Source organism: Micropterus salmoides, unplaced genomic scaffold, assembly GCF_014851395.1.
Source record: "Micropterus salmoides isolate LMB-PRFRI ecotype aquatic unplaced genomic scaffold, ASM1485139v1 Ms_hic_scaffold_10, whole genome shotgun sequence".
In the NCBI taxonomy this organism is placed as follows: domain Eukaryota; kingdom Metazoa; phylum Chordata; class Actinopteri; order Centrarchiformes; family Centrarchidae; genus Micropterus; species Micropterus salmoides.
In genome coordinates this window covers 28,412,178-28,433,535 of record NW_024040041.1, presented here as the reverse complement: position 1 = coordinate 28,433,535, position 21,358 = coordinate 28,412,178, and the positions used below count along the sequence as shown (strand labels likewise).

The following is a 21,358-nucleotide window of genomic DNA, read 5'->3' as shown; positions in this document are numbered from 1 at the left end:
TCTCTTGTGGCAGAAACTCATAGTTTGCTTTTGAGTCTTTCTTCATGTTCATGAATGTAGATTTTTCTACAACTTGCTCAATGGCTGCTTCACTCAGGTTCTTCCCTAAGAAAATGCAGATCTTAGTTACTGCTGCCTTCAGGTCCTAAAAGAGAAGCAGAAACCCAAAGGAGAGTTTAAGCTCTGACAAAGAATCTATTGTTATTAGACTTTTATTTTCAAATGAATGTGGTCCTTTCTAATTCATGGTATTAAATGGATTTGAAAAGTGTCCTTTACCTTCCCCACCCTATTTTGCAGTCCAAGCTACACAAAAATGCTGAAGGACTGCAGGGAGAAAACAAATCTTACCAAAACCATGTCCTCGTAGGTCAGGAAGAGGATGTTGTACTGGTCTCTCTTTGAATGCCACTCCCTGATGTGGTCAAACCAGGATGATCCCACAACTGTATAAATGTATAATGTATCCCTTAATTTTACATTTTAATTGAAATTAAGGATCTGTTGAACGACAATTAGCATGGTACAAGAAACACTGAAGTTTGGCTTCCATAGTTTTCACAGGGATAGATCAGTCCACCTCTCTGGTCGGGACTAAAAGAGCACGACTGCTTTATGACAGAACACCTACAACTTAATTTTATTATTCAACATTGTGTTGTAAAATGATAAATAAATCAACCATACCTTGTAAACAATACAACTTTTAAACATCAGCATGTTAACATTGACACTGAGTTTGTTAGCATTGGCATATATAGTACTGTGCAATTTTTTTTTATATGGAAAAGAAATCTGTGGTGTAAGAATGATTTCAAAATAAACATGTTAATAGAATATATTTATAAATTAACACAATATAAAGTGAACAAACAAAAGAAAAATCTAAATCAAATCAATATTTGGTGTGACCACACTTTACTTTGAAAACAGCATCAATTCTTTTAGGTACATTTGCACATAGTCAGGGATTAGGCATATCGTCAGATGTCTGATTTTACAATTATATCAAACTGGTGCTAATAATTACTAATCCCATATGTAATCCAATAGGTACGTTCAAGAGAGAAAAAGATCAAAGGACACAAACCTGGTGTGAAGTGGCCCAAGGTGTCGACAAAAAGAGTGGCAAATAATCAACAGTGACCTAACATAAAACAAGTGGGCACAGTAGTGAAAAAGCTGGAAAAGATAGGCAGAATAATTTACAACTATAGAGTTTGGAGCACTTTGGAGTGACTAAAGGGAGAAGTGGAAATATACTACAACCACCATTCAGAGAGAGGAGGCAGATGAAAAACAGTTCCAGCAAATATGTCTGGCTGCCTACCTGAAAAGGAACAAGTACATTGATACATCTGTGAAGAAAACAGGAATTCCAGGATTCTCTGGTGTCTTGGAGCATACAAGCATGATAAAAGCAACCAAGAAGGGCAAGAGAGACCTAAATGTGGTTTTCCTCGGCCTGATCAATGCATTTGGATCAATTCCCCATGATCTTCTCTGAGAATCATTCAACATCTGCCACATATCAGATCTAATCACAACACTGCTCAAGACGTGTTTCCAAGACCTACAGCTGTGCTTTATAGAAGTCGACTTCACCACAACATGGCAGCGCTTGGAAGTAGGCATGATGGCAGGCTGAACAGTCTCACTCCTGATTTTCACAATGGCCATGGAAGTCATTATGAGGGCCTCAAAATGGGTGGTGCACGGAGAACAAACCAGGGCCGGGAACCATCTTCCACCTATCAGAGCATACATGAATTATATGACATCTCTGACCACTATTGCAGCATGCACCAAGTGGCTACTTGGAAAACTGCAGGAGAACATCAAGTAGGCCCAAATGAAAATCAAGCCAAGCAACTCTCGAACCATCATTTCAAAATGGGTAGGTGTCCCACAATGTCTAAATAACACCAGCCTCTACAGCACAGGGGTCCTGGAACTTCCTCTCACAAGGAATACAAGTGTTCTAAAGTAAGTACAGTGAACACTCAAGGACACAAGACCATCAGTATGATCGCACTGCCCCTAGTTACTGGGTGGAAGTAGACCCCATCCAATGCAATCCAGCAAGCTACATCAGCCCTGAAGCATAAAGACATAGTGGGGCAGGTCCAGCAGGGAAGATGAGGCTTTGGCCTGAAAGCAAGTTTACCAACTTGGCGAAAGGCAGCAACATCAGACTGGTGGTCCAGAAGGTGCGTCGACATGAAGAGATTATGAGAAGGACAAAGGCAGTCTCTCTTGCGAAAGCATGGAGAGGAGAAAGATCAATAGAGGGAGTTATGGAAAATGGAAGAAAACAAGATTTGCTTTATCATCAGAGTGACACATAACATGCCTCCATCACCAAAGAATTTCCATCAGTGGTGTGGCAAGGATCCAACCTCTGCCGAACTCCTGCAACTCTTGAACACATCCTGACAGGATGTTAGACCAGCCTCACTCAAGGGAAATACAACTGGAGACACAACCAGGTCCTCAAGAGCCTGGCATCGTTTTTGGAGAGCAAGTGGAGCACAAACAACTTCCAGCCACCAAGAGCAGATAATCCCATGAAGGCAACAATGTTTGGGCAGAGAAGGGCAGAAAACACCCGAACATCCTTCCACCAAGTCAGAAGCAGAACATCTTTTCATGGCCCATGACTAGAAAATGCTGGCACCAGGAATTTTGGCCCTAAGACAAAAAACTCAAATTGGTGGTGCGATAGCAGTTCTGTGTGTGTGTCTGTTTTTGGGAGTCCTGTCTCGGGTTTTATTTCGGGTTTTAAGCAGCTTTTTAATGTTTTTTAGGTTCTAAGGGGCTTTACGGAGTAATTTCACCAGTTGAGGGATCGGCCAGGGTGACAACGTGCGCTGACTGGGTCAGCCGGCTGCGCAATTGTATGCACATCAACTCCGAGGCTGGTTCTTTGACAGTGGCCGCAGATGGTCGTCACTGGTGGTGCAAGCAGCAAAAGAGTTGGTTGATTTTTTCATCTGACTGCTAGACCTTACATTCGAGCTGGCCCATCACTGGATTTCGATCTCAGAACTTAAAGGATCTGCCAGAGTGACTACGTCTTCTGATCCGAGGCTGCTGTGCAATTGTGTGTAGCCTAATTCTGACTGCGTGCGGTGGTGGAGGCCTACCGCTGGATATAACTCTCAGGTGACTGCTTCACTTCCTTCTCCCCCTCTCTCTGGACGCTGGATGTGACATTTTTGATTTTAACAATGACTGTCAAATTCACGATCGTGCCGACTGTATTTGTTTGCCTTGTGTGTATGCCACTGTCATGCATGTCAAGTAAACTTACATCATCTCTTAATGCCTACTGAATTTGCTAATAGGCATGGAATTGGTTTTCTACATATCAGCGCTAGAAGTTTATTACCCAAACTGGATTTATTGAAAACGTAGTTCATGTCTGCTAATCCAGATATTGTTGTGATCTCTGAAACTTGGCTTAAACCCTCCGTCCCTGATGATGTTATTTGTGTTGGTGGTTATAATGTTTATAGAACAGATCGGAAAGGGCGTGCAGGTGGTGTAGCTATTTATGTATCTCAAAAATTTCCTGTGTCTGTTTTACTTTCGCAGTCAATCCCAAGACAGTTTGAACTTATAGCCTTAGACATTAAGGTTGCAAATGCTCTATTTACTATTATTGGTTGCTATAGGTCCCCCTCTGCTGTTCATGAAACATTGTGGACTGAAGTGCTGTCTAATTTAAATAATTCAGAAATTATTTTATTTGCTGATTTAAATTGAGATTGGCTCAGTGACAAATCAGAGAATTTCAAGCTGGCTTGTAATTCTCTAAACTTACAACTTATTGACAGCCCCACCAGACTCAATCCATCTAAGCTTAATAGTGACACCCTGTTAGATGTCATTCTCACCAACGGCGCTCATAAGTATACAGCAATAGGCGTGTTCGTAAACGACCTGAACACTTTTCAGAGCAGGCCTTTTTATCTGACCCGGCAAGACTAAATTGGGATCGTGTTGCACTGATTCCTACTGTAGTTGAAGCTGTTGCTTTTTTTCAGCAACAGTTTCTATTGTTTGCAAATAAACATGCTCCTTTCAAAAAGCACAGAATAAAGAACAGGGATAATCCTTGGTTTTCTCAAGAACTAGCCCAGTTTATTCAATCAAGAAGTAAACAGTGGTCCCTTGCAAGGAGGACCAGCAGTATTGTAGATTGGCAACGTTTCAGAACTTTGAGAAATCAATGTACCTCAGCCATTCGGACCTCTTAATCAAATTATTATCTTACCTCAACTAATGATAATTTTAACAATCCATCCAGATTCTGGAAAACAATCAGAGTATTACAGAGCAAAAAGGCTTCAGACTTTCCCCCGCAATTGAATATTAGAAATGTAACTATCACAGATAAAAGTGATATATTAAATGCCTTTAACGGTCATTTTGAGAAGGCAGGTCATTTAATTGATCAGCAGCTTCCATCAATTTCAGTTGATCCTTCAACATGTTTCTTGCTACCTAGTACATCCTCAACCTCTGCCTTCTCATTTGATTTTAAAGCCCTACAAGTTCAAGATCTGTCAAGTTCTGCATCACTGAATTCAATACACCCAAAAAGGCGCCTAGACCTTATGGTCTGGATACCTTTCTGTTAAAGGTGGCTGCATCGGTCATAGCTGAGCCCATTACTAACATTTTTAACATGTCAATAAATTCTAACCAGGTTCCAGCCAGCTGGAAGCAAGCTTACATTACACCCCTATTCAAAGCTGGCAATATGACATGAACAACTTTAGACCAATCTCTAATCTCCCTGTTCTTTCAAAAATATTGGAATCATTAGTTGCTACCCAACTTAAATCATATTTGCACTCGCATTACATTTTAAATGAAATGCAATCCGGGTTCCGGTCAGGGCACAGTACAATAAAAGTCATGGATGACTTCAAAGAGGCTATAGATAATAAATTTACCTGTGTGTCTCTGTTCATAGACCTCACAAAGGCGTTTGATACTGTGGACCATCTATTACTTGTTAATACCCTGCTGAGAGCTGGCATTGGATGCAATGCGGTCAAATAGTTCCATAGCTACTTGACCAATCGTTCACAAATGGCCAAATATGGCAATGATATGTCAAACCCAGTCCTTGTTATGAAAGGTGTTCCACAAGGATCAGTTTTGGGACCCTTGCTTTTCCTAGTTTATATTAATATTTGTGATAAGTTTAAATTTTGTAAGTATCATCTGTATGCAGATGATTCAGTTCTGTACTCCTGTGGCCCCACAGCTGAGTTGGCCTTTTCAAATGTGCAGGCAGATTTTGACACCCTGCAACATGCTCTATTAGATTTGAAGCTGCTGTTAAACCCACATAAAACTAAAGTTATGGTTTTTACTACTTGGCGAACAAAGCTACCATCCCTCTCCATCACGTCACTGGATGGAGTCTGTATCCAGTCTGTAGACAATTACAAATATCTGGGAAACTGGATGGACAAAAACCTAAATTTTAAATACCATGTTGATTATCTTGCAAAGAAATTAAAATTCACATTGGGTTTTCTGTATATATGTATCATTGTATACTGTACAGATTGGTAGGATGGTCATCTCTTCATTTGTGCAGGCTCGAACATTGGTATATTTTAATTTACAAGGTAATTTTAGGAAAAGTTCGAAATTATTTAAACAGCTGTAATAATCTCAGGACACATTACTAACTACAGTTCAAAGTGCCTGCTATCAGAACAGAGGCCGGAAAGCTAAGCCTGTATTACTATGGCCCTTGGTCTTGGAATGATGTGCAGACCAAACTCAAACTACAATCCCAAAAATAAAAAACAATTAAATGCAGCTGCTTTGCCAATTCTATTACCACTTAACTCCTTATTAAATCTATGATCTAATACTGTTATGTGAACAGTACTATGTAGGGTATTATGTAATACCTAAATGTTTGTGTTGCTGTGCTGTGTCTCGGTGTTGTACAACATGTTGTGGATACTTGTTTTGCTGTGTTTTCTGTTGTATCTAATGATGATGTTGTGATTGGTTTCTTATTGTTGCTTGTTATCTGTTTAATCCTGCTATCCGACCCTGTCTTGACTAGGTCTCACTTGTAAAAGAGGTTTTAACCTCAATGTGACTTTCCTAGTTAAATAAAGGTTTATATATATAAATTGGACCCCCTCTGCGCAGCTGTTGTCACCACTTCTCTAGGACTTAACTGTAGTGAACAATGGTGTGGATTTGTGCATTTTATATTGAATAAATTTGGAGCTACCCTAAATTCCTTTCTCCTCCCCCAGAGAAGAAGGGGGAGGGGTCAAAGTTGCTTTCTCTAAGTGCTAGCCCGACCATAAAACTGGCACCTTTTTGATCCCGAAGCTGACAACGCGGGGCCTGACTGTTAAACTGACAAAGGGACACAAGCCAGCCATTAGCATTTCCCTGAACAGCCTATCAAAACTGCCTCCCCCCCACACACACACACGTTTCCGTGGCAACTGACCTTGCGCTTTGTGTATTATCCCATCAAAGGGATACTCCTTGTCTCACCTAAGTGTGACATAATCCAGACACTGAACTTTCAATGTAAAAAGGACTGCAGTCTCCAAAGACTCAAAGCATTTAATTAAGTTAATTAAATCTTTAGTTACTTGATTACGTTTGCCTCTATTTGAGTAGTAAAGTTGCTTTTGCAGTGTTTTTATTTTCAGCAAGACACTCCTTCATCTAATGTAATCAATGCTTGTTCATAATACTTTCCTACAAAATTCCTTTAGAAATGATGACAAAGGAATGTTTTACTATACTCTTAACCGCCAGCTTGAATTTAAGGATGAATCAACAATAATTCCCCAGTTCCTAAGGAGAGATGATCTTGGATTAATCTAAGCTTTACTCATGTAACCTGAGCTCCCCCAAGTGGACGAAATAAGTATTACATGCCCTCGTTGGAAATGCCGTTAAATGTATAAATATCCTGACCAATAATGTGACAATTGTTTCCTGTTACCAAATGCTTAGAACAGTACAACCGTTTGACCGTTGAGGTTCGATTGTGGAAAATATTTGATTATAATACGCGCAAATAGATTTCTTTTAAACATTAAGTTTAGAAAGGCAGTCCCTTGGGAAACCTGAGACGCCCCCTGGGGAACCACGCCCCAGGCAACAAAACGCGACTTCGCTTCTCGCTCTTCTCTTCGCTTCTTGCTTAAGTTACACTGGACTAATTCAGGAACGACCAAGTTCCATTTTAAGCCTTTTTCGTCGAGTCAACTTCACCGAGGTCAGACCAAGCCACGTGGTCTCGCCAGCGACAACGAAGGAAACCTGAAAACAGCCGAATTGCCAGATGGAGGACGACGTTTTCCATCAGACATGGAGAACCCCGGACAATCCCTAGCAAAAAGCCAGGATCGGCAGCTAGCGTGGGACCAGCAAAAGGCCAAGCAGGCTGTCGACAAGCAGTAAGACTTAACACACATTCTGCGGTCAGGGATGTCCTTTCTAACTGCTAAACTCATAGCTTACTTTCATTAGTTCTCTTATGCCGTATGAATCAAATGCTGCCCACAATCGAACCTCCATTTCTCATTGTTCAGCAATTGTTTATTTTCCCGGTATTTAACCATCTTTTTATCACAGTAGTTAGAGAATAAATTCACTGTAATATAATCAAGAACTGTGTGTTGCCTATTTCTACGTCCCTGCCAAGAGAATTGACCCTTTAGATATGAGACTGACTGACTGATTTAAGATAATTGAGCGATTATTAACTAACTGATCACTAGTAATAATTGTATAATTATTAAAATTACCTAGAGGTCCGGAGACTCTAGGATTATAACAACTCCGGTGGTGCCCTGGAACGAGGAATAAAATTAGATTTTATGAATATTAAAATTCATAATTGGGTATCAATTCTCAAATTTATTAAAATGCATAACTAAATTTTAATTTAATTCAATTCAATTTTATTTATATAGCGCCAAATCACAACAACAGTTATCTCACAGCGCTTTTCATAAAAGAGCAGGTCTAGACCGTACTCTGATGATATTTACAGAAGCCCAACAGTTCCCACCAAGAGCAAGCAAGGTTTGCTACATAACTGTCCCATCAAAAGCTTTACATAACTCTAATTAAAGGCTTGCAACTGTCTGGCTTCTTGTAGTTCAATATTAGTACTACCACAATATTGCTTCTCAAAAAACTTCCCTTCATTATGGGAATAATAAAGTCTGTATAGATGTCATTAACGGCCATAATTCAATCTAAATGAATGTAAATAAAACTGGATTATTTTAATATAGTCTGTAACTTATATGCAGGCTGAGGTAAGCTGCTGTCCAGCATCCAGTACAGGCAGGAAGTTTTTATTTTATTTTATTTATTTCATAATGATCATTATGTGAGAAAATAATTTGTGTTTGAATTTCTGTCATTAAGAAATATTTCATTGTCTTTTTTTATGGTAAAGACTCCCTGGTATAATATTAACACAGTGTTGCTCACCTTTGTCACTGGGACAGGGAGGCTACAGTTATGGGGAGACTGGGGTGCTGCTGACTCATCTGTTGTTTGTCTGCTAAAAGGGGCAGGGACAATGATTTAATATGAATATCTTGCTAAACTTTTCCTTGCACTGATTAAATGTTGAGGAAATGTAGGCTAACACTAGTCTGTAGCTAGCTAGCTTATTTCACTATGGACATTAAGCCAACAGGTTAACACCACTCACAGACTAAAGGCTACCCACCTTTCTTGGTGGAAAAACTGGGTTACAGAAAACCAGATTTTGGTTTACTATGCAACATTGTTAATACTGGTGCATCTACTGACTGCATCTAAACACCATCACTGATGTGTGCCAGGACCCAACCATTTCATGCATATACAGGGGGGTGGTCGGTCAATATGGAGGTTTACTTTTTGGTCAATGGGGATGTTTAACTTTTACTGCCAAAAACAAGAAAAAACTAAGAGATCATTCATTTTATTATTATATTTGAAATATATTTATACTCAGTGATGATGGTTTATATAATGTATAATATAATATCATTTGATATTAGTTTATAATTATTTTTGGGGGGCCCTGTCAGTCAGGGGCCCTTGGAATTGTCCTAACTTTTCCCCCCTAACTTTGCCCATGGCTGGCGCCTGAGATTGCTTCCTACAACCTCAGGCCAGACTTGGTACCCTGGTCTGCCACACCAAAGATGGTTTACATCATAGAGCTCACAGTGCCATAGAAGAACTAAGTTAAGGAGGCCTATCAGCGTAAGAAGCTCATAGCTATGCAGAGCTAGCAGCAAAGTTTATCCATTTGAAGTGGAATGCATAGGATTTGTGGTGTCATCTATCATCAAACTACTGAAAGAACTCCACAGTCAGGCTTTTCATAAGACCATCAGAGTAGTTTTTGATGCGGCGCTACTGATGATTTGCCTCCCATATAAGTTAGAGAACCCCCACCAGTCAATCATCTGCCACTCCCTACAGCAAGGCAAAACTCAAAAAAAGGCTCACCACCTATTGGGCCAAGGGACAGTCTCTAACATGTAGTCCTGTGTTTTTCAGATTCTGTAGGTTGGAACACAATCATTAAACTGAAACAGAAACAGCTCTGTAGGAGGGATATGACTGGGTAAGGAACAGCCAAACTAAGCTAATAAGGTGAGGTTGCTGATGACAGTTTGCTGTCAAAAGTCATACACCATGGCAAGACTGAGCACAGCAACAAGACACAAGGTAGTTATACTGCATCTACAAGGTCTTTCCCAGGCAGCCATATCAAGGCAGACAGGGGTTTTCTAGATGTGCTGTCCAAACTCTTTTGAAGAAGCACAAAGAATCAAGAAATATTGAGGGCTGTAGACGCAGTGGTCGACCAAAGAAACTTACTGCAGCAGATGAAAGACACCTCATGCTTACTACCCTTCACAACTGGAAGATGTCCAGCAGTGCCATCAACTCAGAACTGGCAGAAAACAGTGGGACCCTGGTACACCCATCAACTCACCAGAGAAATCTGATCAGAATTGGCCGTCATGGAAGACTTGTGACCAAAATGCCATACCTACATCATGGAAACAAGTTCAAGCAATTCAACTACGCATGAAAACACAAGAACTGACAAGAACACAAGAAATGGCAGCGGGACTGATGAGTCAGAATTTGAAATATTTGGCTGTAGAATGCAGTTTGTTCACCAATGGGGTGGAGAGCGGTACAACAATGAGTGTCTACAGGCAACAGTGAAGCATGGTAGAGGTTCCTTACAAGTTTGGGGCTGCACATCTGAAAATGAAGTTGGGAATTTGGTCAGAATTAATGCTCCTAAATGCTGAGAAGTACAGGCAGATACTTATTCATCATACAGTACTATCAGAGAGGCATCTGATTGGCCTCAAATTTACGCTGCAGCATGACAAGGACCCAAACATACAGCGAAAGTCAGAAGAAGATCTTCAGTGTAAAGAAGAACAAGGAGTCCTGGAAGTGATGGGATGGCCCCCACAGAGCCCTGACCTCAACATTATTGTGTCTGATAGGGATTACATCAGACTGTGGGCAGTTCTCCAAGATGTTTGGGCCAATCTACCTACTGAGTTCCAAACTTTTGCAGAATATGGCGGCCAGAACATATTGAACTCACTGCATATCCAAAACGCTTTGCAAATTTGAAAAACACAAGCACAGGCACATTTTTCTCAATATTATATTATTGAAGAAAATTTTCCTAACCAAATTCTCTGTATCTGAAGAGAACATAGACTTTTTTAACATAACATATAAATTATTTCTAATCTTACTGTCAATTCTTCATGATCAGATGGTTATCATTTAAAATGTATCAGCACGGTACTCTATCTGGTCAGTATCATTTAGAGTCTGAGGTACCTCACCGTTGCCCGTTAAATACTCCTCACAAAAGTGCTTGAAGTTCTTGGGAGTCGCCAGGTCGCTGCAGGCTTTACTGAAGTGGTAAAAAGAGACGATGTTGTCCTTTGGGTTTCGCATCACATAGATAATCTGACATAAAAACAAACAACAATCAGCAAGGAGATGAAACCAAGACATCTTATTCTCTCTTCCAAACTCAATTCAAATAATTCCCTATTTAATGATACCTTAAAGGTTCAGTGTGTAATATTTAGGAGGATCTATTATCAGAATTGCAATATACTATCCATAACTATGTTTTCAGTGCTGTATAAAGATCTTATGAACCATTATGTTTTTATAACCTTACAGTGAGTCATTTGTATCTACATACAACGCGCTATGTTGCGCCGCCATGTTTCTACAGTAGCCAAAATGGACAAACAGCTCTACAGAGCACGTTTTGTCACTACGTGAATACGAACAAAGAAGAAAGAAGAAATTTTGGCAAATGGGGGCACACACATATAATTTAGCACAAGAACCGACAGAGCGTGACGGCCACCTTAGCTTCTCCTGCTCACTTGGAAAGTTAGTGGTGAGCGATGCATGTGGTGTCAGAATAATCAGATTTTTTCTTTTTCTTCTTAGATTTTTAATGCAAAAAGAGAAAGTGTACATGGGACATAAAGAAGTATACAGAACTTTGATTTGAACCCTCACGACTGGATGCCACTAAAACTTACACACTGGACCTTTAATTTGTAGGCACACACAACATATAGAAAGCCATTGCTTCCAGGAAAAAGATTGCTTTGTTTCTCATAATTAAGCTGAAACGATAAATCATTTCATTGAATAGTTGATAGAAAAAAAATATCTGCAACTATTCTGATAGTTGATTAAATAAGTAAGAAAAAAAAATATTGTAAGAAATGCCAATAATAGTGACTGTTCCAGCTTCTGAAATGTAAAGATTTTCCCCTCTCTTATGTTATAGTAAATTGAATATCTTTGGGTTTTGGACTGTTGCAAAAATTGCAATTTTAAGACATTCTCTTGGGGTCTAGGAAATTATTATGGGCTTTTCTGACACGGACGCCAAACGATTAATCCATTAACAGAGAAAATAATTGGCACATTAATTAGTTGCAACTCTTCTCATAATTGTGACTTACTGATTTATTATGTATAACTTTCCCAATATATATATTTTTAAGTTTTATTATCCTGGCAAGACTGGGCTTCCATAAAACACTGACCTTAGCCTTCTTGTCCTTCAGTCCCGGAGGCAAGAGAACCGGGGTGAGATGAGAGGCAAAGAGCCGTGGAGAGGGTCGTAGGGCGTAATCTTCTCAACCCTCTGTGTACTCCAGCCACGGCATCTGCTCAAAGTTGTTTGGATATTCATTCAGACTCCCGTCCAATTCACAGATGGAAATTATGATCTGTTGAGTCCATATAGTGCCTATGAAGGGACATATTTTAAATTACGAGGTCTCATACCTGATCAGTAAATATCTTGCCAGCCAGGACAAAACTATAAAGGCAAATAATGTGATACGGAAGAGTGTCTCACTGACCTGACTTTGGATAAGTGACGAGAAATATATCGCTGTCTTGAATTTCGAAGCTCTGGAGTGAATCAATGTACTCTGCAGTTGTTTGACCAGTGGGAAAGTTGTAGTTTTTATACCTGCCGATAAAGTTGGTGATCTGCTCCATGTTACTTCTGAATTACACAGAAAAATGAGAGAAAAATGTTTGCAGAAGGGATAAGAGAAGAGTGGAAAATTCTCACTGGTTTCAGGTACGGTAGCTGGACACTGGACTTTGATTTGTACATATTCCTTGATATTGTGAAATACTATCAGCTGGATACGCACTGATAGCAACAGGAAGCTTGAAATATGGCAAGGTGTTGTTGGCAAAGTTGTAGTTTTTATACCTGCAGAGAAAGTTGGTGATCTGATGTTACTTCTGAAAAATGTTTGCATAAAAGACTAGAGAAGAGTGGAAAAACCTCATAGCTCACAGGTACAGTAGCTAGACTCTGGACCTTGTGCATGTTGGCTGATTTATTTATAGGCCTATAAAATGCTGACAGCTGAGGACACACTGCCACCAACAGGAAGCTTGAAATTTCTGAAAAATCTATTGAAAATGCTGATGTGAGGCCTTCACACACCATTTCATTTGTGTCTATATGTCATAAATTATTTCTTAGTATTTTTAATAATTTACAGGCAAACATAGACTTTCAATGAAATGCCTTTTTTTCGAGTATATAAATTAGGGAAAATAATTTTTGCAACCTTAAACTGTAGCTTTATACATTGTTAAATTGACAAAATGATAAATCAGCAGGTAAAAGGTAAACAAAGGTGCTAAACAAGGAAATGAATGTTTAGAAAGTCTGCCGAAAGTAACCAAAGTGAATCTGAACTCCAATTCTGCCTAATTTCTGGCCACGCTAGCTGCAAAACATTTTGTACAGATATTCATGGTCCCCTGAGGATAAAGCTTACTGACTTTGGAGATCCTCTGATTGTTCCACCAGTAGATCAAAGTTTTCACTATTCTTCACATTCAATAAAGACAACAGATTGGCAGCTGCATTTATTAGTGTTTTCTGCTTATGGATGTTCAGTTTGTCCAAGCACAGAAGTCCAAACATGGGTCAGAAAGAGTTTTGTGATGCATATCAACAGTTTACACATTAGCAGCTACTCTATATGATGTACATCTAAGACACATACAGACACAGTGGCAGTGAATGGCTGGTGCGGCTGCTCTGCTTATTCCCAGATGAACTTCAGAGACAGGTCACCGAGTTTCTCCTGAAGGAGTTGATCCACTCTTTCACTCTGAGCGACAGTAAAGGTGTTCTTCCAGTCACCGATCTTACCTGTAATGACAAAACAAGAACTTGAGCTGATATCTGTTTACATGTTTCTGAACAGGAGCTGCAGTTATGTTACGTTACCTTTGCGCATGAAGTCTCCCTTCATCCTATCTTGCAGCAGAAAATCGTAGTTTGCTTTTGAGTCTTTCTTCATGTTCATGAATGTAGATTTTTCTACAACTTGCTCAATGGCTGCTTCACTCAGGTTCTTCCCTAAGAAAATGCAGATCTTAGTTACTGCCGCCTTCAGGTCCTAAAAGAGAAACAGAGGCCCAAAAGAGAGCAAAAGTTTAAACTCTGACAAAGAATTTATTGTTATTAGACTTTTATTTTCAAATGAAAGTGGCCCTTTAAATTCATGGTATGAAATGGATTTGAAAAGTGTCTCTTCCTTACATCATTTTGCAGTCTGAACTTCATGAAAATGCTGTAGAACCGCAAGGGAAGAAAACCCATCTTACCAAAACCATGTCCTCGTAGGTCAGAAAGAGGATATTGTACTCGTCTCTCATTGAATGCCACACCCTGATGTGGTCGAACCAGGATGATCCTACAACTATATAAACATATAATGTATCCCTTAATTTAATATTTTCATTGGAAAATTAAGAATCTGTTGAATATATGTATCCCAATAGCATGCATGGATTGCCATGAAATTTATTACACATATCTACAAGATGGATTGACACAGAATTTGGTTCAGATGTCCATGGTGCCCAGACAGTGTATCCTAATGATTTTGGTGAACGTGGTGGACATTACACCTATTATCATAGCATATTAACATTAGCATTTAATTCATGTAAGTATTAGCATTTAGCTCAGACACGGTGGCCGAGAGGTGTCGAACAAACTGCATATCCAAATTGCTGTTCTCAATATTAAATTATTGATTTAAATGTTAATGATGAAATTATCTGTGTCTGCAGGTTCTGTCAACACAAACGCACAATCCAGACTTTTTAAAATAACAGTAAAAATTATTTCTAATATTTATGTAAATTGTTCATGATCAGATGGTTATCATTTAAAACGTATACGCAGAAAAAACAAAACAAAACAAAAAAACGTATACGCAGCACTGCACTCTTATCTCGTCGTCATCATCCAGACTCTGAGGTACCTCACCGTTGCCCATCAAATACTCCTCAAAAAAGTGGTCAAAGTTCTTGGGAGTCTCCAGGTCTCTGTTGGCTTTGCTGAAGTGGTAAAAGGAGACAATGTTGTCCTTTGGGTTGCGCATCACATAGATAATCTGACATAATAACAAACAACAATCAGCCCAGAGATAAAACATACATACTACATACTATTATCTCCTCCATGCCAAACTCCAAAAATTCACTATTTAATGATACCTTAATTTGTAGGCACATGCAAAATACGGAAGGCCAATCATCCCAGGCAAAAGAAAGATTGCTAAATCACAAATTCTGACTGTGTATCTCATTATTACAATTGTAATAATTTATCAATTCATTAAATAGTTGATCGACAGAAACAATTTAAAATATTTTGATAACTGATTACTACCATTAGAATTAAAAAAAAATCAGAAATGACAAGCATAATCTCCAACAAGTCCTCCAACCTAAACGACAACATAGGTAGTTTGTCCATGCCTCCCAAAACCACACGAGTGTTAACTACTCTACATAAGTCAAGTGACCTACGTCAAATGACATTAAACACATAGTTAATGAGAAACGATCACAGTTTGGTTCCATTTTGGCAACAAAAAACATTTTTTAGGAAAACATTGTGGTTGGTGTTAGGGCACGTGACGGAAGTCAGAAACGCTATTTAAGTTAAAACTCAAAATAACTCATTTACTTTCTTTTACATAGGACTTGAACGCCGTTCTCCTGAACGAAAGGCCGGGTTTGACACATCCATCCACCCCACTCCTTATGCAGACTTTATGCCTATTTATAATATGTCAACAGACTTCCTCCTTTGCTATGATTTTACGGCCACTATCAGTCGCTGCCACAATAAACATATATATGGGTCATAATAACATGCTGCACAAATGACCTATAGTATATTGACGTTTTTTCTGGTGAAGACAGTCTCATAATCTAAAATGTGAGGATTTGTTGCTATCCCCTGTCTTACGTTATAGTAAATTGAATATCTTTGGGTTTTGGACTATCGGTTGAACAAATTTCCATTTTAAGACATTAACTTGGGCTCTGGGAAATAATTATTTGTTTTTCTGACACTGACAGCAAATGATGAATCTGTTACTCGAAGGAATAATTGGCAGATTAATTAGTTGCAACCCTTCTCATAATTGTGACATAACCAATTTATTATTTATAACTTCCTCAATGTATTTTTCAGGTTTGGGCTTCAATACAACACTGACCTTAGCCTTCTTGTCCTTCAGTCCCGGAGGCATGAGAGCCGGGGTGAGGTGAGAGGCGAAGAGCCGTGGAGAGGGTCGTAGGGCGTAATCTTGTGGAACCAACTTGTACTCCAGCCACGGCATCTGCTCTAAGTTGTTTGGATATTCATTCAGACTCCCGTCCAATTCACAGATGGAAATTATGATCTGTTGAGTCCATATAGTGCCTATGAAGGGACATATTTTAAATTACGAGGTCTCATACCTGATCAGTAAATATCTTGCCAGCCAGGACAAAACTATAAAGGCAAATAATGTGATACGGAAGAGTGTCTCACTGACCTGACTTTGGATAAGTGACGAGAAATATATCGCTGTCTTGAATTTCGAAGCTCTGGAGTGAATCAATGTACTCTGCAGTTGTTTGACCAGTGGGAAAGTTGTAGTTTTTATACCTGCCGATAAAGTTGGTGATCTGCTCCATGTTACTTCTGAATTACACAGAAAAATTAGAGAAAAATGTTTGCAGAAGGGATAAGAGAAGAGTGGAAAATTCTCACTGGTTTCAGGTACGGTAGCTGGACACTGGACTTTGATTTGTACATATTCCTTGATATTGTGAAATACTATCAGCTGGATACGCACTGATAGCAACAGGAAGCTTGAAATATGGCAAGGTGTTGTTGGCAAAGTTGTAGTTTTTATACCTGCAGAGAAAGTTGGTGATCTGATGTTACTTCTGAAAAATGTTTGCATAAAAGACTAGAGAAGAGTGGAAAAACCTCATAGCTCACAGGTACAGTAGCTAGACTCTGGACCTTGTGCATGTTGGCTGATTTATTTATAGGCCTATAAAATGCTGACAGCTGAGGACACACTGCCACCAACAGGAAGCTTGAAATTTCTGAAAAATCTATTGAAAATGCTGATGTGAGGCCTTCACACACCATTTCATTTGTGTCTATATGTCATAAATTATTTCTTAGTATTTTTAATAATTTACAGGCAAACATAGACTTTCAATGAAATGCCTTTTTTTCGAGTATATAAATTAGGGAAAATAATTTTTGCAACCTTAAACTGTAGCTTTATACATTGTTAAATTGACAAAATGATAAATCAGCAGGTAAAAGGTAAACAAAGGTGCTAAACAAGGAAATGAATGTTTAGAAAGTCTGCCGAAAGTAACCAAAGTGAATCTGAACTCCAATTCTGCCTAATTTCTGGCCACGCTAGCTGCAAAACATTTTGTACAGATATTCATGGTCCCCTGAGGATAAAGCTTACTGACTTTGGAGATCCTCTGATTGTTCCACCAGTAGATCAAAGTTTTCACTATTCTTCACATTCAATAAAGACAACAGATTGGCAGCTGCATTTATTAGTGTTTTCTGCTTATGGATGTTCAGTTTGTCCAAGCACAGAAGTCCAAACATGGGTCAGAAAGAGTTTTGTGATGCATATCAACAGTTTACACATTAGCAGCTACTCTATATGATGTACATCTAAGACACATACAGACACAGTGGCAGTGAATGGCTGGTGCGGCTGCTCTGCTTATTCCCAGATGAACTTCAGAGACAGGTCACCGAGTTTCTCCTGAAGGAGTTGATCCACTCTTTCACTCTGAGCGACAGTAAAGGTGTTCTTCCAGTCACCGATCTTACCTGTAATGACAAAACAAGAACTTGAGCTGATATCTGTTTACATGTTTCTGAACAGGAGCTGCAGTTATGTTACGTTACCTTTGCGCATGAAGTCTCCCTTCATCCTATCTTGCAGCAGAAAATCGTAGTTTGCTTTTGAGTCTTTCTTCATGTTCATGAATGTAGATTTTTCTACAACTTGCTCAATGGCTGCTTCACTCAGGTTCTTCCCTAAGAAAATGCAGATCTTAGTTACTGCCGCCTTCAGGTCCTAAAAGAGAAACAGAGGCCCAAAAGAGAGCAAAAGTTTAAACTCTGACAAAGAATTTATTGTTATTAGACTTTTATTTTCAAATGAAAGTGGCCCTTTAAATTCATGGTATGAAATGGATTTGAAAAGTGTCTCTTCCTTACATCATTTTGCAGTCTGAACTTCATGAAAATGCTGTAGAACCGCAAGGGAAGAAAACCCATCTTACCAAAACCATGTCCTCGTAGGTCAGAAAGAGGATATTGTACTCGTCTCTCATTGAATGCCACACCCTGATGTGGTCGAACCAGGATGATCCTACAACTATATAAACATATAATGTATCCCTTAATTTAATATTTTCATTGGAAAATTAAGAATCTGTTGAATATATGTATCCCAATAGCATGCATGGATTGCCATGAAATTTATTACACATATCTACAAGATGGATTGACACAGAATTTGGTTCAGATGTCCATGGTGCCCAGACAGTGTATCCTAATGATTTTGGTGAACGTGGTGGACATTACACCTATTATCATAGCATATTAACATTAGCATTTAATTCATGTAAGTATTAGCATTTAGCTCAGACACGGTGGCCGAGAGGTGTCGAACAAACTGCATATCCAAATTGCTGTTCTCAATATTAAATTATTGATTTAAATGTTAATGATGAAATTATCTGTGTCTGCAGGTTCTGTCAACACAAACGCACAATCCAGACTTTTTAAAATAACAGTAAAAATTATTTCTAATATTTATGTAAATTGTTCATGATCAGATGGTTATCATTTAAAACGTATACGCAGAAAAAACAAAACAAAACAAAAAAACGTATACGCAGCACTGCACTCTTATCTCGTCGTCATCATCCAGACTCTGAGGTACCTCACCGTTGCCCATCAAATACTCCTCAAAAAAGTGGTCAAAGTTCTTGGGAGTCTCCAGGTCTCTGTTGGCTTTGCTGAAGTGGTAAAAGGAGACAATGTTGTCCTTTGGGTTGCGCATCACATAGATAATCTGACATAATAACAAACAACAATCAGCCCAGAGATAAAACATACATACTACATACTATTATCTCCTCCATGCCAAACTCCAAAAATTCACTATTTAATGATACCTTAATTTGTAGGCACATGCAAAATACGGAAGGCCAATCATCCCAGGCAAAAGAAAGATTGCTAAATCACAAATTCTGACTGTGTATCTCATTATTACAATTGTAATAATTTATCAATTCATTAAATAGTTGATCGACAGAAACAATTTAAAATATTTTGATAACTGATTACTACCATTAGAATTAAAAAAAAAATCAGAAATGACAAGCATAATCTCCAACAAGTCCTCCAACCTAAACGACAACATAGGTAGTTTGTCCATGCCTCCCAAAACCACACGAGTGTTAACTACTCTACATAAGTCAAGTGACCTACGTCAAATGACATTAAACACATAGTTAATGAGAAACGATCACAGTTTGGTTCCATTTTGGCAACAAAAAACATTTTTTAGGAAAACATTGTGGTTGGTGTTAGGGCACGTGACGGAAGTCAGAAACGCTATTTAAGTTAAAACTCAAAATAACTCATTTACTTTCTTTTACATAGGACTTGAACGCCGTTCTCCTGAACGAAAGGCCGGGTTTGACACATCCATCCACCCCACTCCTTATGCAGACTTTATGCCTATTTATAATATGTCAACAGACTTCCTCCTTTGCTATGATTTTACGGCCACTATCAGTCGCTGCCACAATAAACATATATATGGGTCATAATAACATGCTGCACAAATGACCTATAGTATATTGACGTTTTTTCTGGTGAAGACAGTCTCATAATCTAAAATGTGAGGATTTGTTGCTATCCCCTGTCTTACGTTATAGTAAATTGAATATCTTTGGGTTTTGGACTATCGGTTGAACAAATTTCCATTTTAAGACATTAACTTGGGCTCTGGGAAATAATTATTTGTTTTTCTGACACTGACAGCAAATGATGAATCTGTTACTCGAAGGAATAATTGGCAGATTAATTAGTTGCAACCCTTCTCATAATTGTGACATAACCAATTTATTATTTATAACTTCCTCAATGTATTTTTCAGGTTTGGGCTTCAATACAACACTGACCTTAGCCTTCTTGTCCTTCAGTCCCGGAGGCATGAGAGCCGGGGTGAGGTGAGAGGCGAAGAGCCGTGGAGAGGGTCGTAGGGCGTAATCTTGTGGAACCAACTTGTACTCCAGCCACGGCATCTGCTCTAAGTTGTTTGGATATTCATTCAGACTCCCGTCCAATTCACAGATGGAAATTATGATCTGTTGAGTCCATATAGTGCCTATGAAGGGACATATTTTAAATTACGAGGTCTCATACCTGATCAGTAAATATCTTGCCAGCCAGGACAAAACTATAAAGGCAAATAATGTGATACGGAAGAGTGTCTCACTGACCTGACTTTGGATAAGTGACGAGAAATATATCGCTGTCTTGAATTTCGAAGCTCTGGAGTGAATCAATGTACTCTGCAGTTGTTTGACCAGTGGGAAAGTTGTAGTTTTTATACCTGCCGATAAAGTTGGTGATCTGCTCCATGTTACTTCTGAATTACACAGAAAAATGAGAGAAAAATGTTTGCAGAAGGGATAAGAGAAGAGTGGAAAATTCTCACTGGTTTCAGGTACGGTAGCTGGACACTGGACTTTGATTTGTACATATTCCTTGATATTGTGAAATACTATCAGCTGGATACGCACTGATAGCAACAGGAAGCTTGAAATATGGCAAGGTGTTGTTGGCAAAGTTGTAGTTTTTATACCTGCAGAGAAAGTTGGTGATCTGATGTTACTTCTGAAAAATGTTTGCATAAAAGACTAGAGAAGAGTGGAAAAACCTCATAGCTCACAGGTACAGTAGCTAGACTCTGGACCTTGTGCATGTTGGCTGATTTATTTATAGGCCTATAAAATGCTGACAGCTGAGGACACACTGCCACCAACAGGAAGCTTGAAATTTCTGAAAAATCTATTGAAAATGCTGATGTGAGGCCTTCACACACCATTTCATTTGTGTCTATATGTCATAAATTATTTCTTAGTATTTTTAATAATTTACAGGCAAACATAGACTTTCAATGAAATGCCTTTTTTTCGAGTATATAAATTAGGGAAAATAATTTTTGCAACCTTAAACTGTAGCTTTATACATTGTTAAATTGACAAAATGATAAATCAGCAGGTAAAAGGTAAACAAAGGTGCTAAACAAGGAAATGAATGTTTAGAAAGTCTGCCGAAAGTAACCAA

At 38.8% G+C, this 21,358-nt stretch overlaps 3 protein-coding genes and 1 long non-coding RNA gene across 5 annotated transcripts in view; all 4 read right to left on the bottom strand.

The window, feature by feature from the left end:
• LOC119894253 (amine sulfotransferase-like) overlaps positions 1-16,737 on the bottom strand; it is a 32,209-nt gene extending 15,472 nt beyond the window's left edge. Inside the window, exons 1-6 of one of the 2 annotated variants that reach the window (XM_038706906.1) lie at positions 16,491-16,735; positions 16,170-16,375; positions 14,927-15,053; positions 14,257-14,351; positions 13,877-14,048; positions 13,495-13,798 (exon numbers count right to left, since the gene is read on the bottom strand). In XM_038706906.1, coding sequence (XP_038562834.1) covers positions 13,689-13,798; positions 13,877-14,048; positions 14,257-14,351; positions 14,927-15,053; positions 16,170-16,375; positions 16,491-16,632 — 852 coding nt within the window. In that variant the 5' untranslated portion in view covers positions 16,633-16,735 and the 3' untranslated portion in view covers positions 13,495-13,688. Of the gene's footprint in view, positions 1-13,494; positions 13,799-13,876; positions 14,049-14,256; positions 14,352-14,926; positions 15,054-16,169; positions 16,376-16,490 lie in introns of those variants that run through there. The other variant, XM_038706916.1, reaches the window with a different exon arrangement.
• Positions 1-21,358, bottom strand: part of LOC119894238 (amine sulfotransferase-like) — a 36,032-nt gene that overhangs the window by 258 nt on the left and 14,416 nt on the right. The window lies entirely within an intron of this gene.
• Positions 99-6,360, bottom strand: LOC119894343. The gene is made up of 3 exons (XR_005442904.1): positions 1,091-6,360; positions 352-446; positions 99-145 (listed from the first exon to the last, which is right to left on the bottom strand). It is a non-coding gene; the product is annotated as an uncharacterized LOC119894343 (long non-coding RNA).
• On the bottom strand, positions 17,512-20,780 carry LOC119894262 (amine sulfotransferase-like). The gene is made up of 6 exons (XM_038706928.1): positions 20,509-20,780; positions 20,188-20,393; positions 18,944-19,070; positions 18,274-18,368; positions 17,894-18,065; positions 17,512-17,815 (listed from the first exon to the last, which is right to left on the bottom strand). The coding sequence occupies exons 1-6, from the start codon at positions 20,648-20,650 to the stop codon at positions 17,706-17,708; spliced, it is 852 nt and encodes a 283-aa protein (XP_038562856.1). The 5' UTR covers positions 20,651-20,780; the 3' UTR covers positions 17,512-17,705.

What these genes read in the sequence shown, in the direction of transcription:
- LOC119894262 (XM_038706928.1), bottom strand. Translation starts at nt 20,650, where the DNA reads ATGGAGCAGATCACCAACTTTATCGGCAGGTATAAAAACTACAACTTT. An exon ending in CGTCACTTATCCAAAGTCAG is followed by an intron (nt 20,394 to 20,508) that starts GTCAGTGAGACA and finishes GTCCCTTCATAG; the next exon opens with GCACTATATGGACTCAACAG. An exon ending in GGGAGACTTCATGCGCAAAG is followed by an intron (nt 17,816 to 17,893) that starts GTAACGTAACAT and finishes TTGTCATTACAG; the next exon opens with GTAAGATCGGTGACTGGAAG.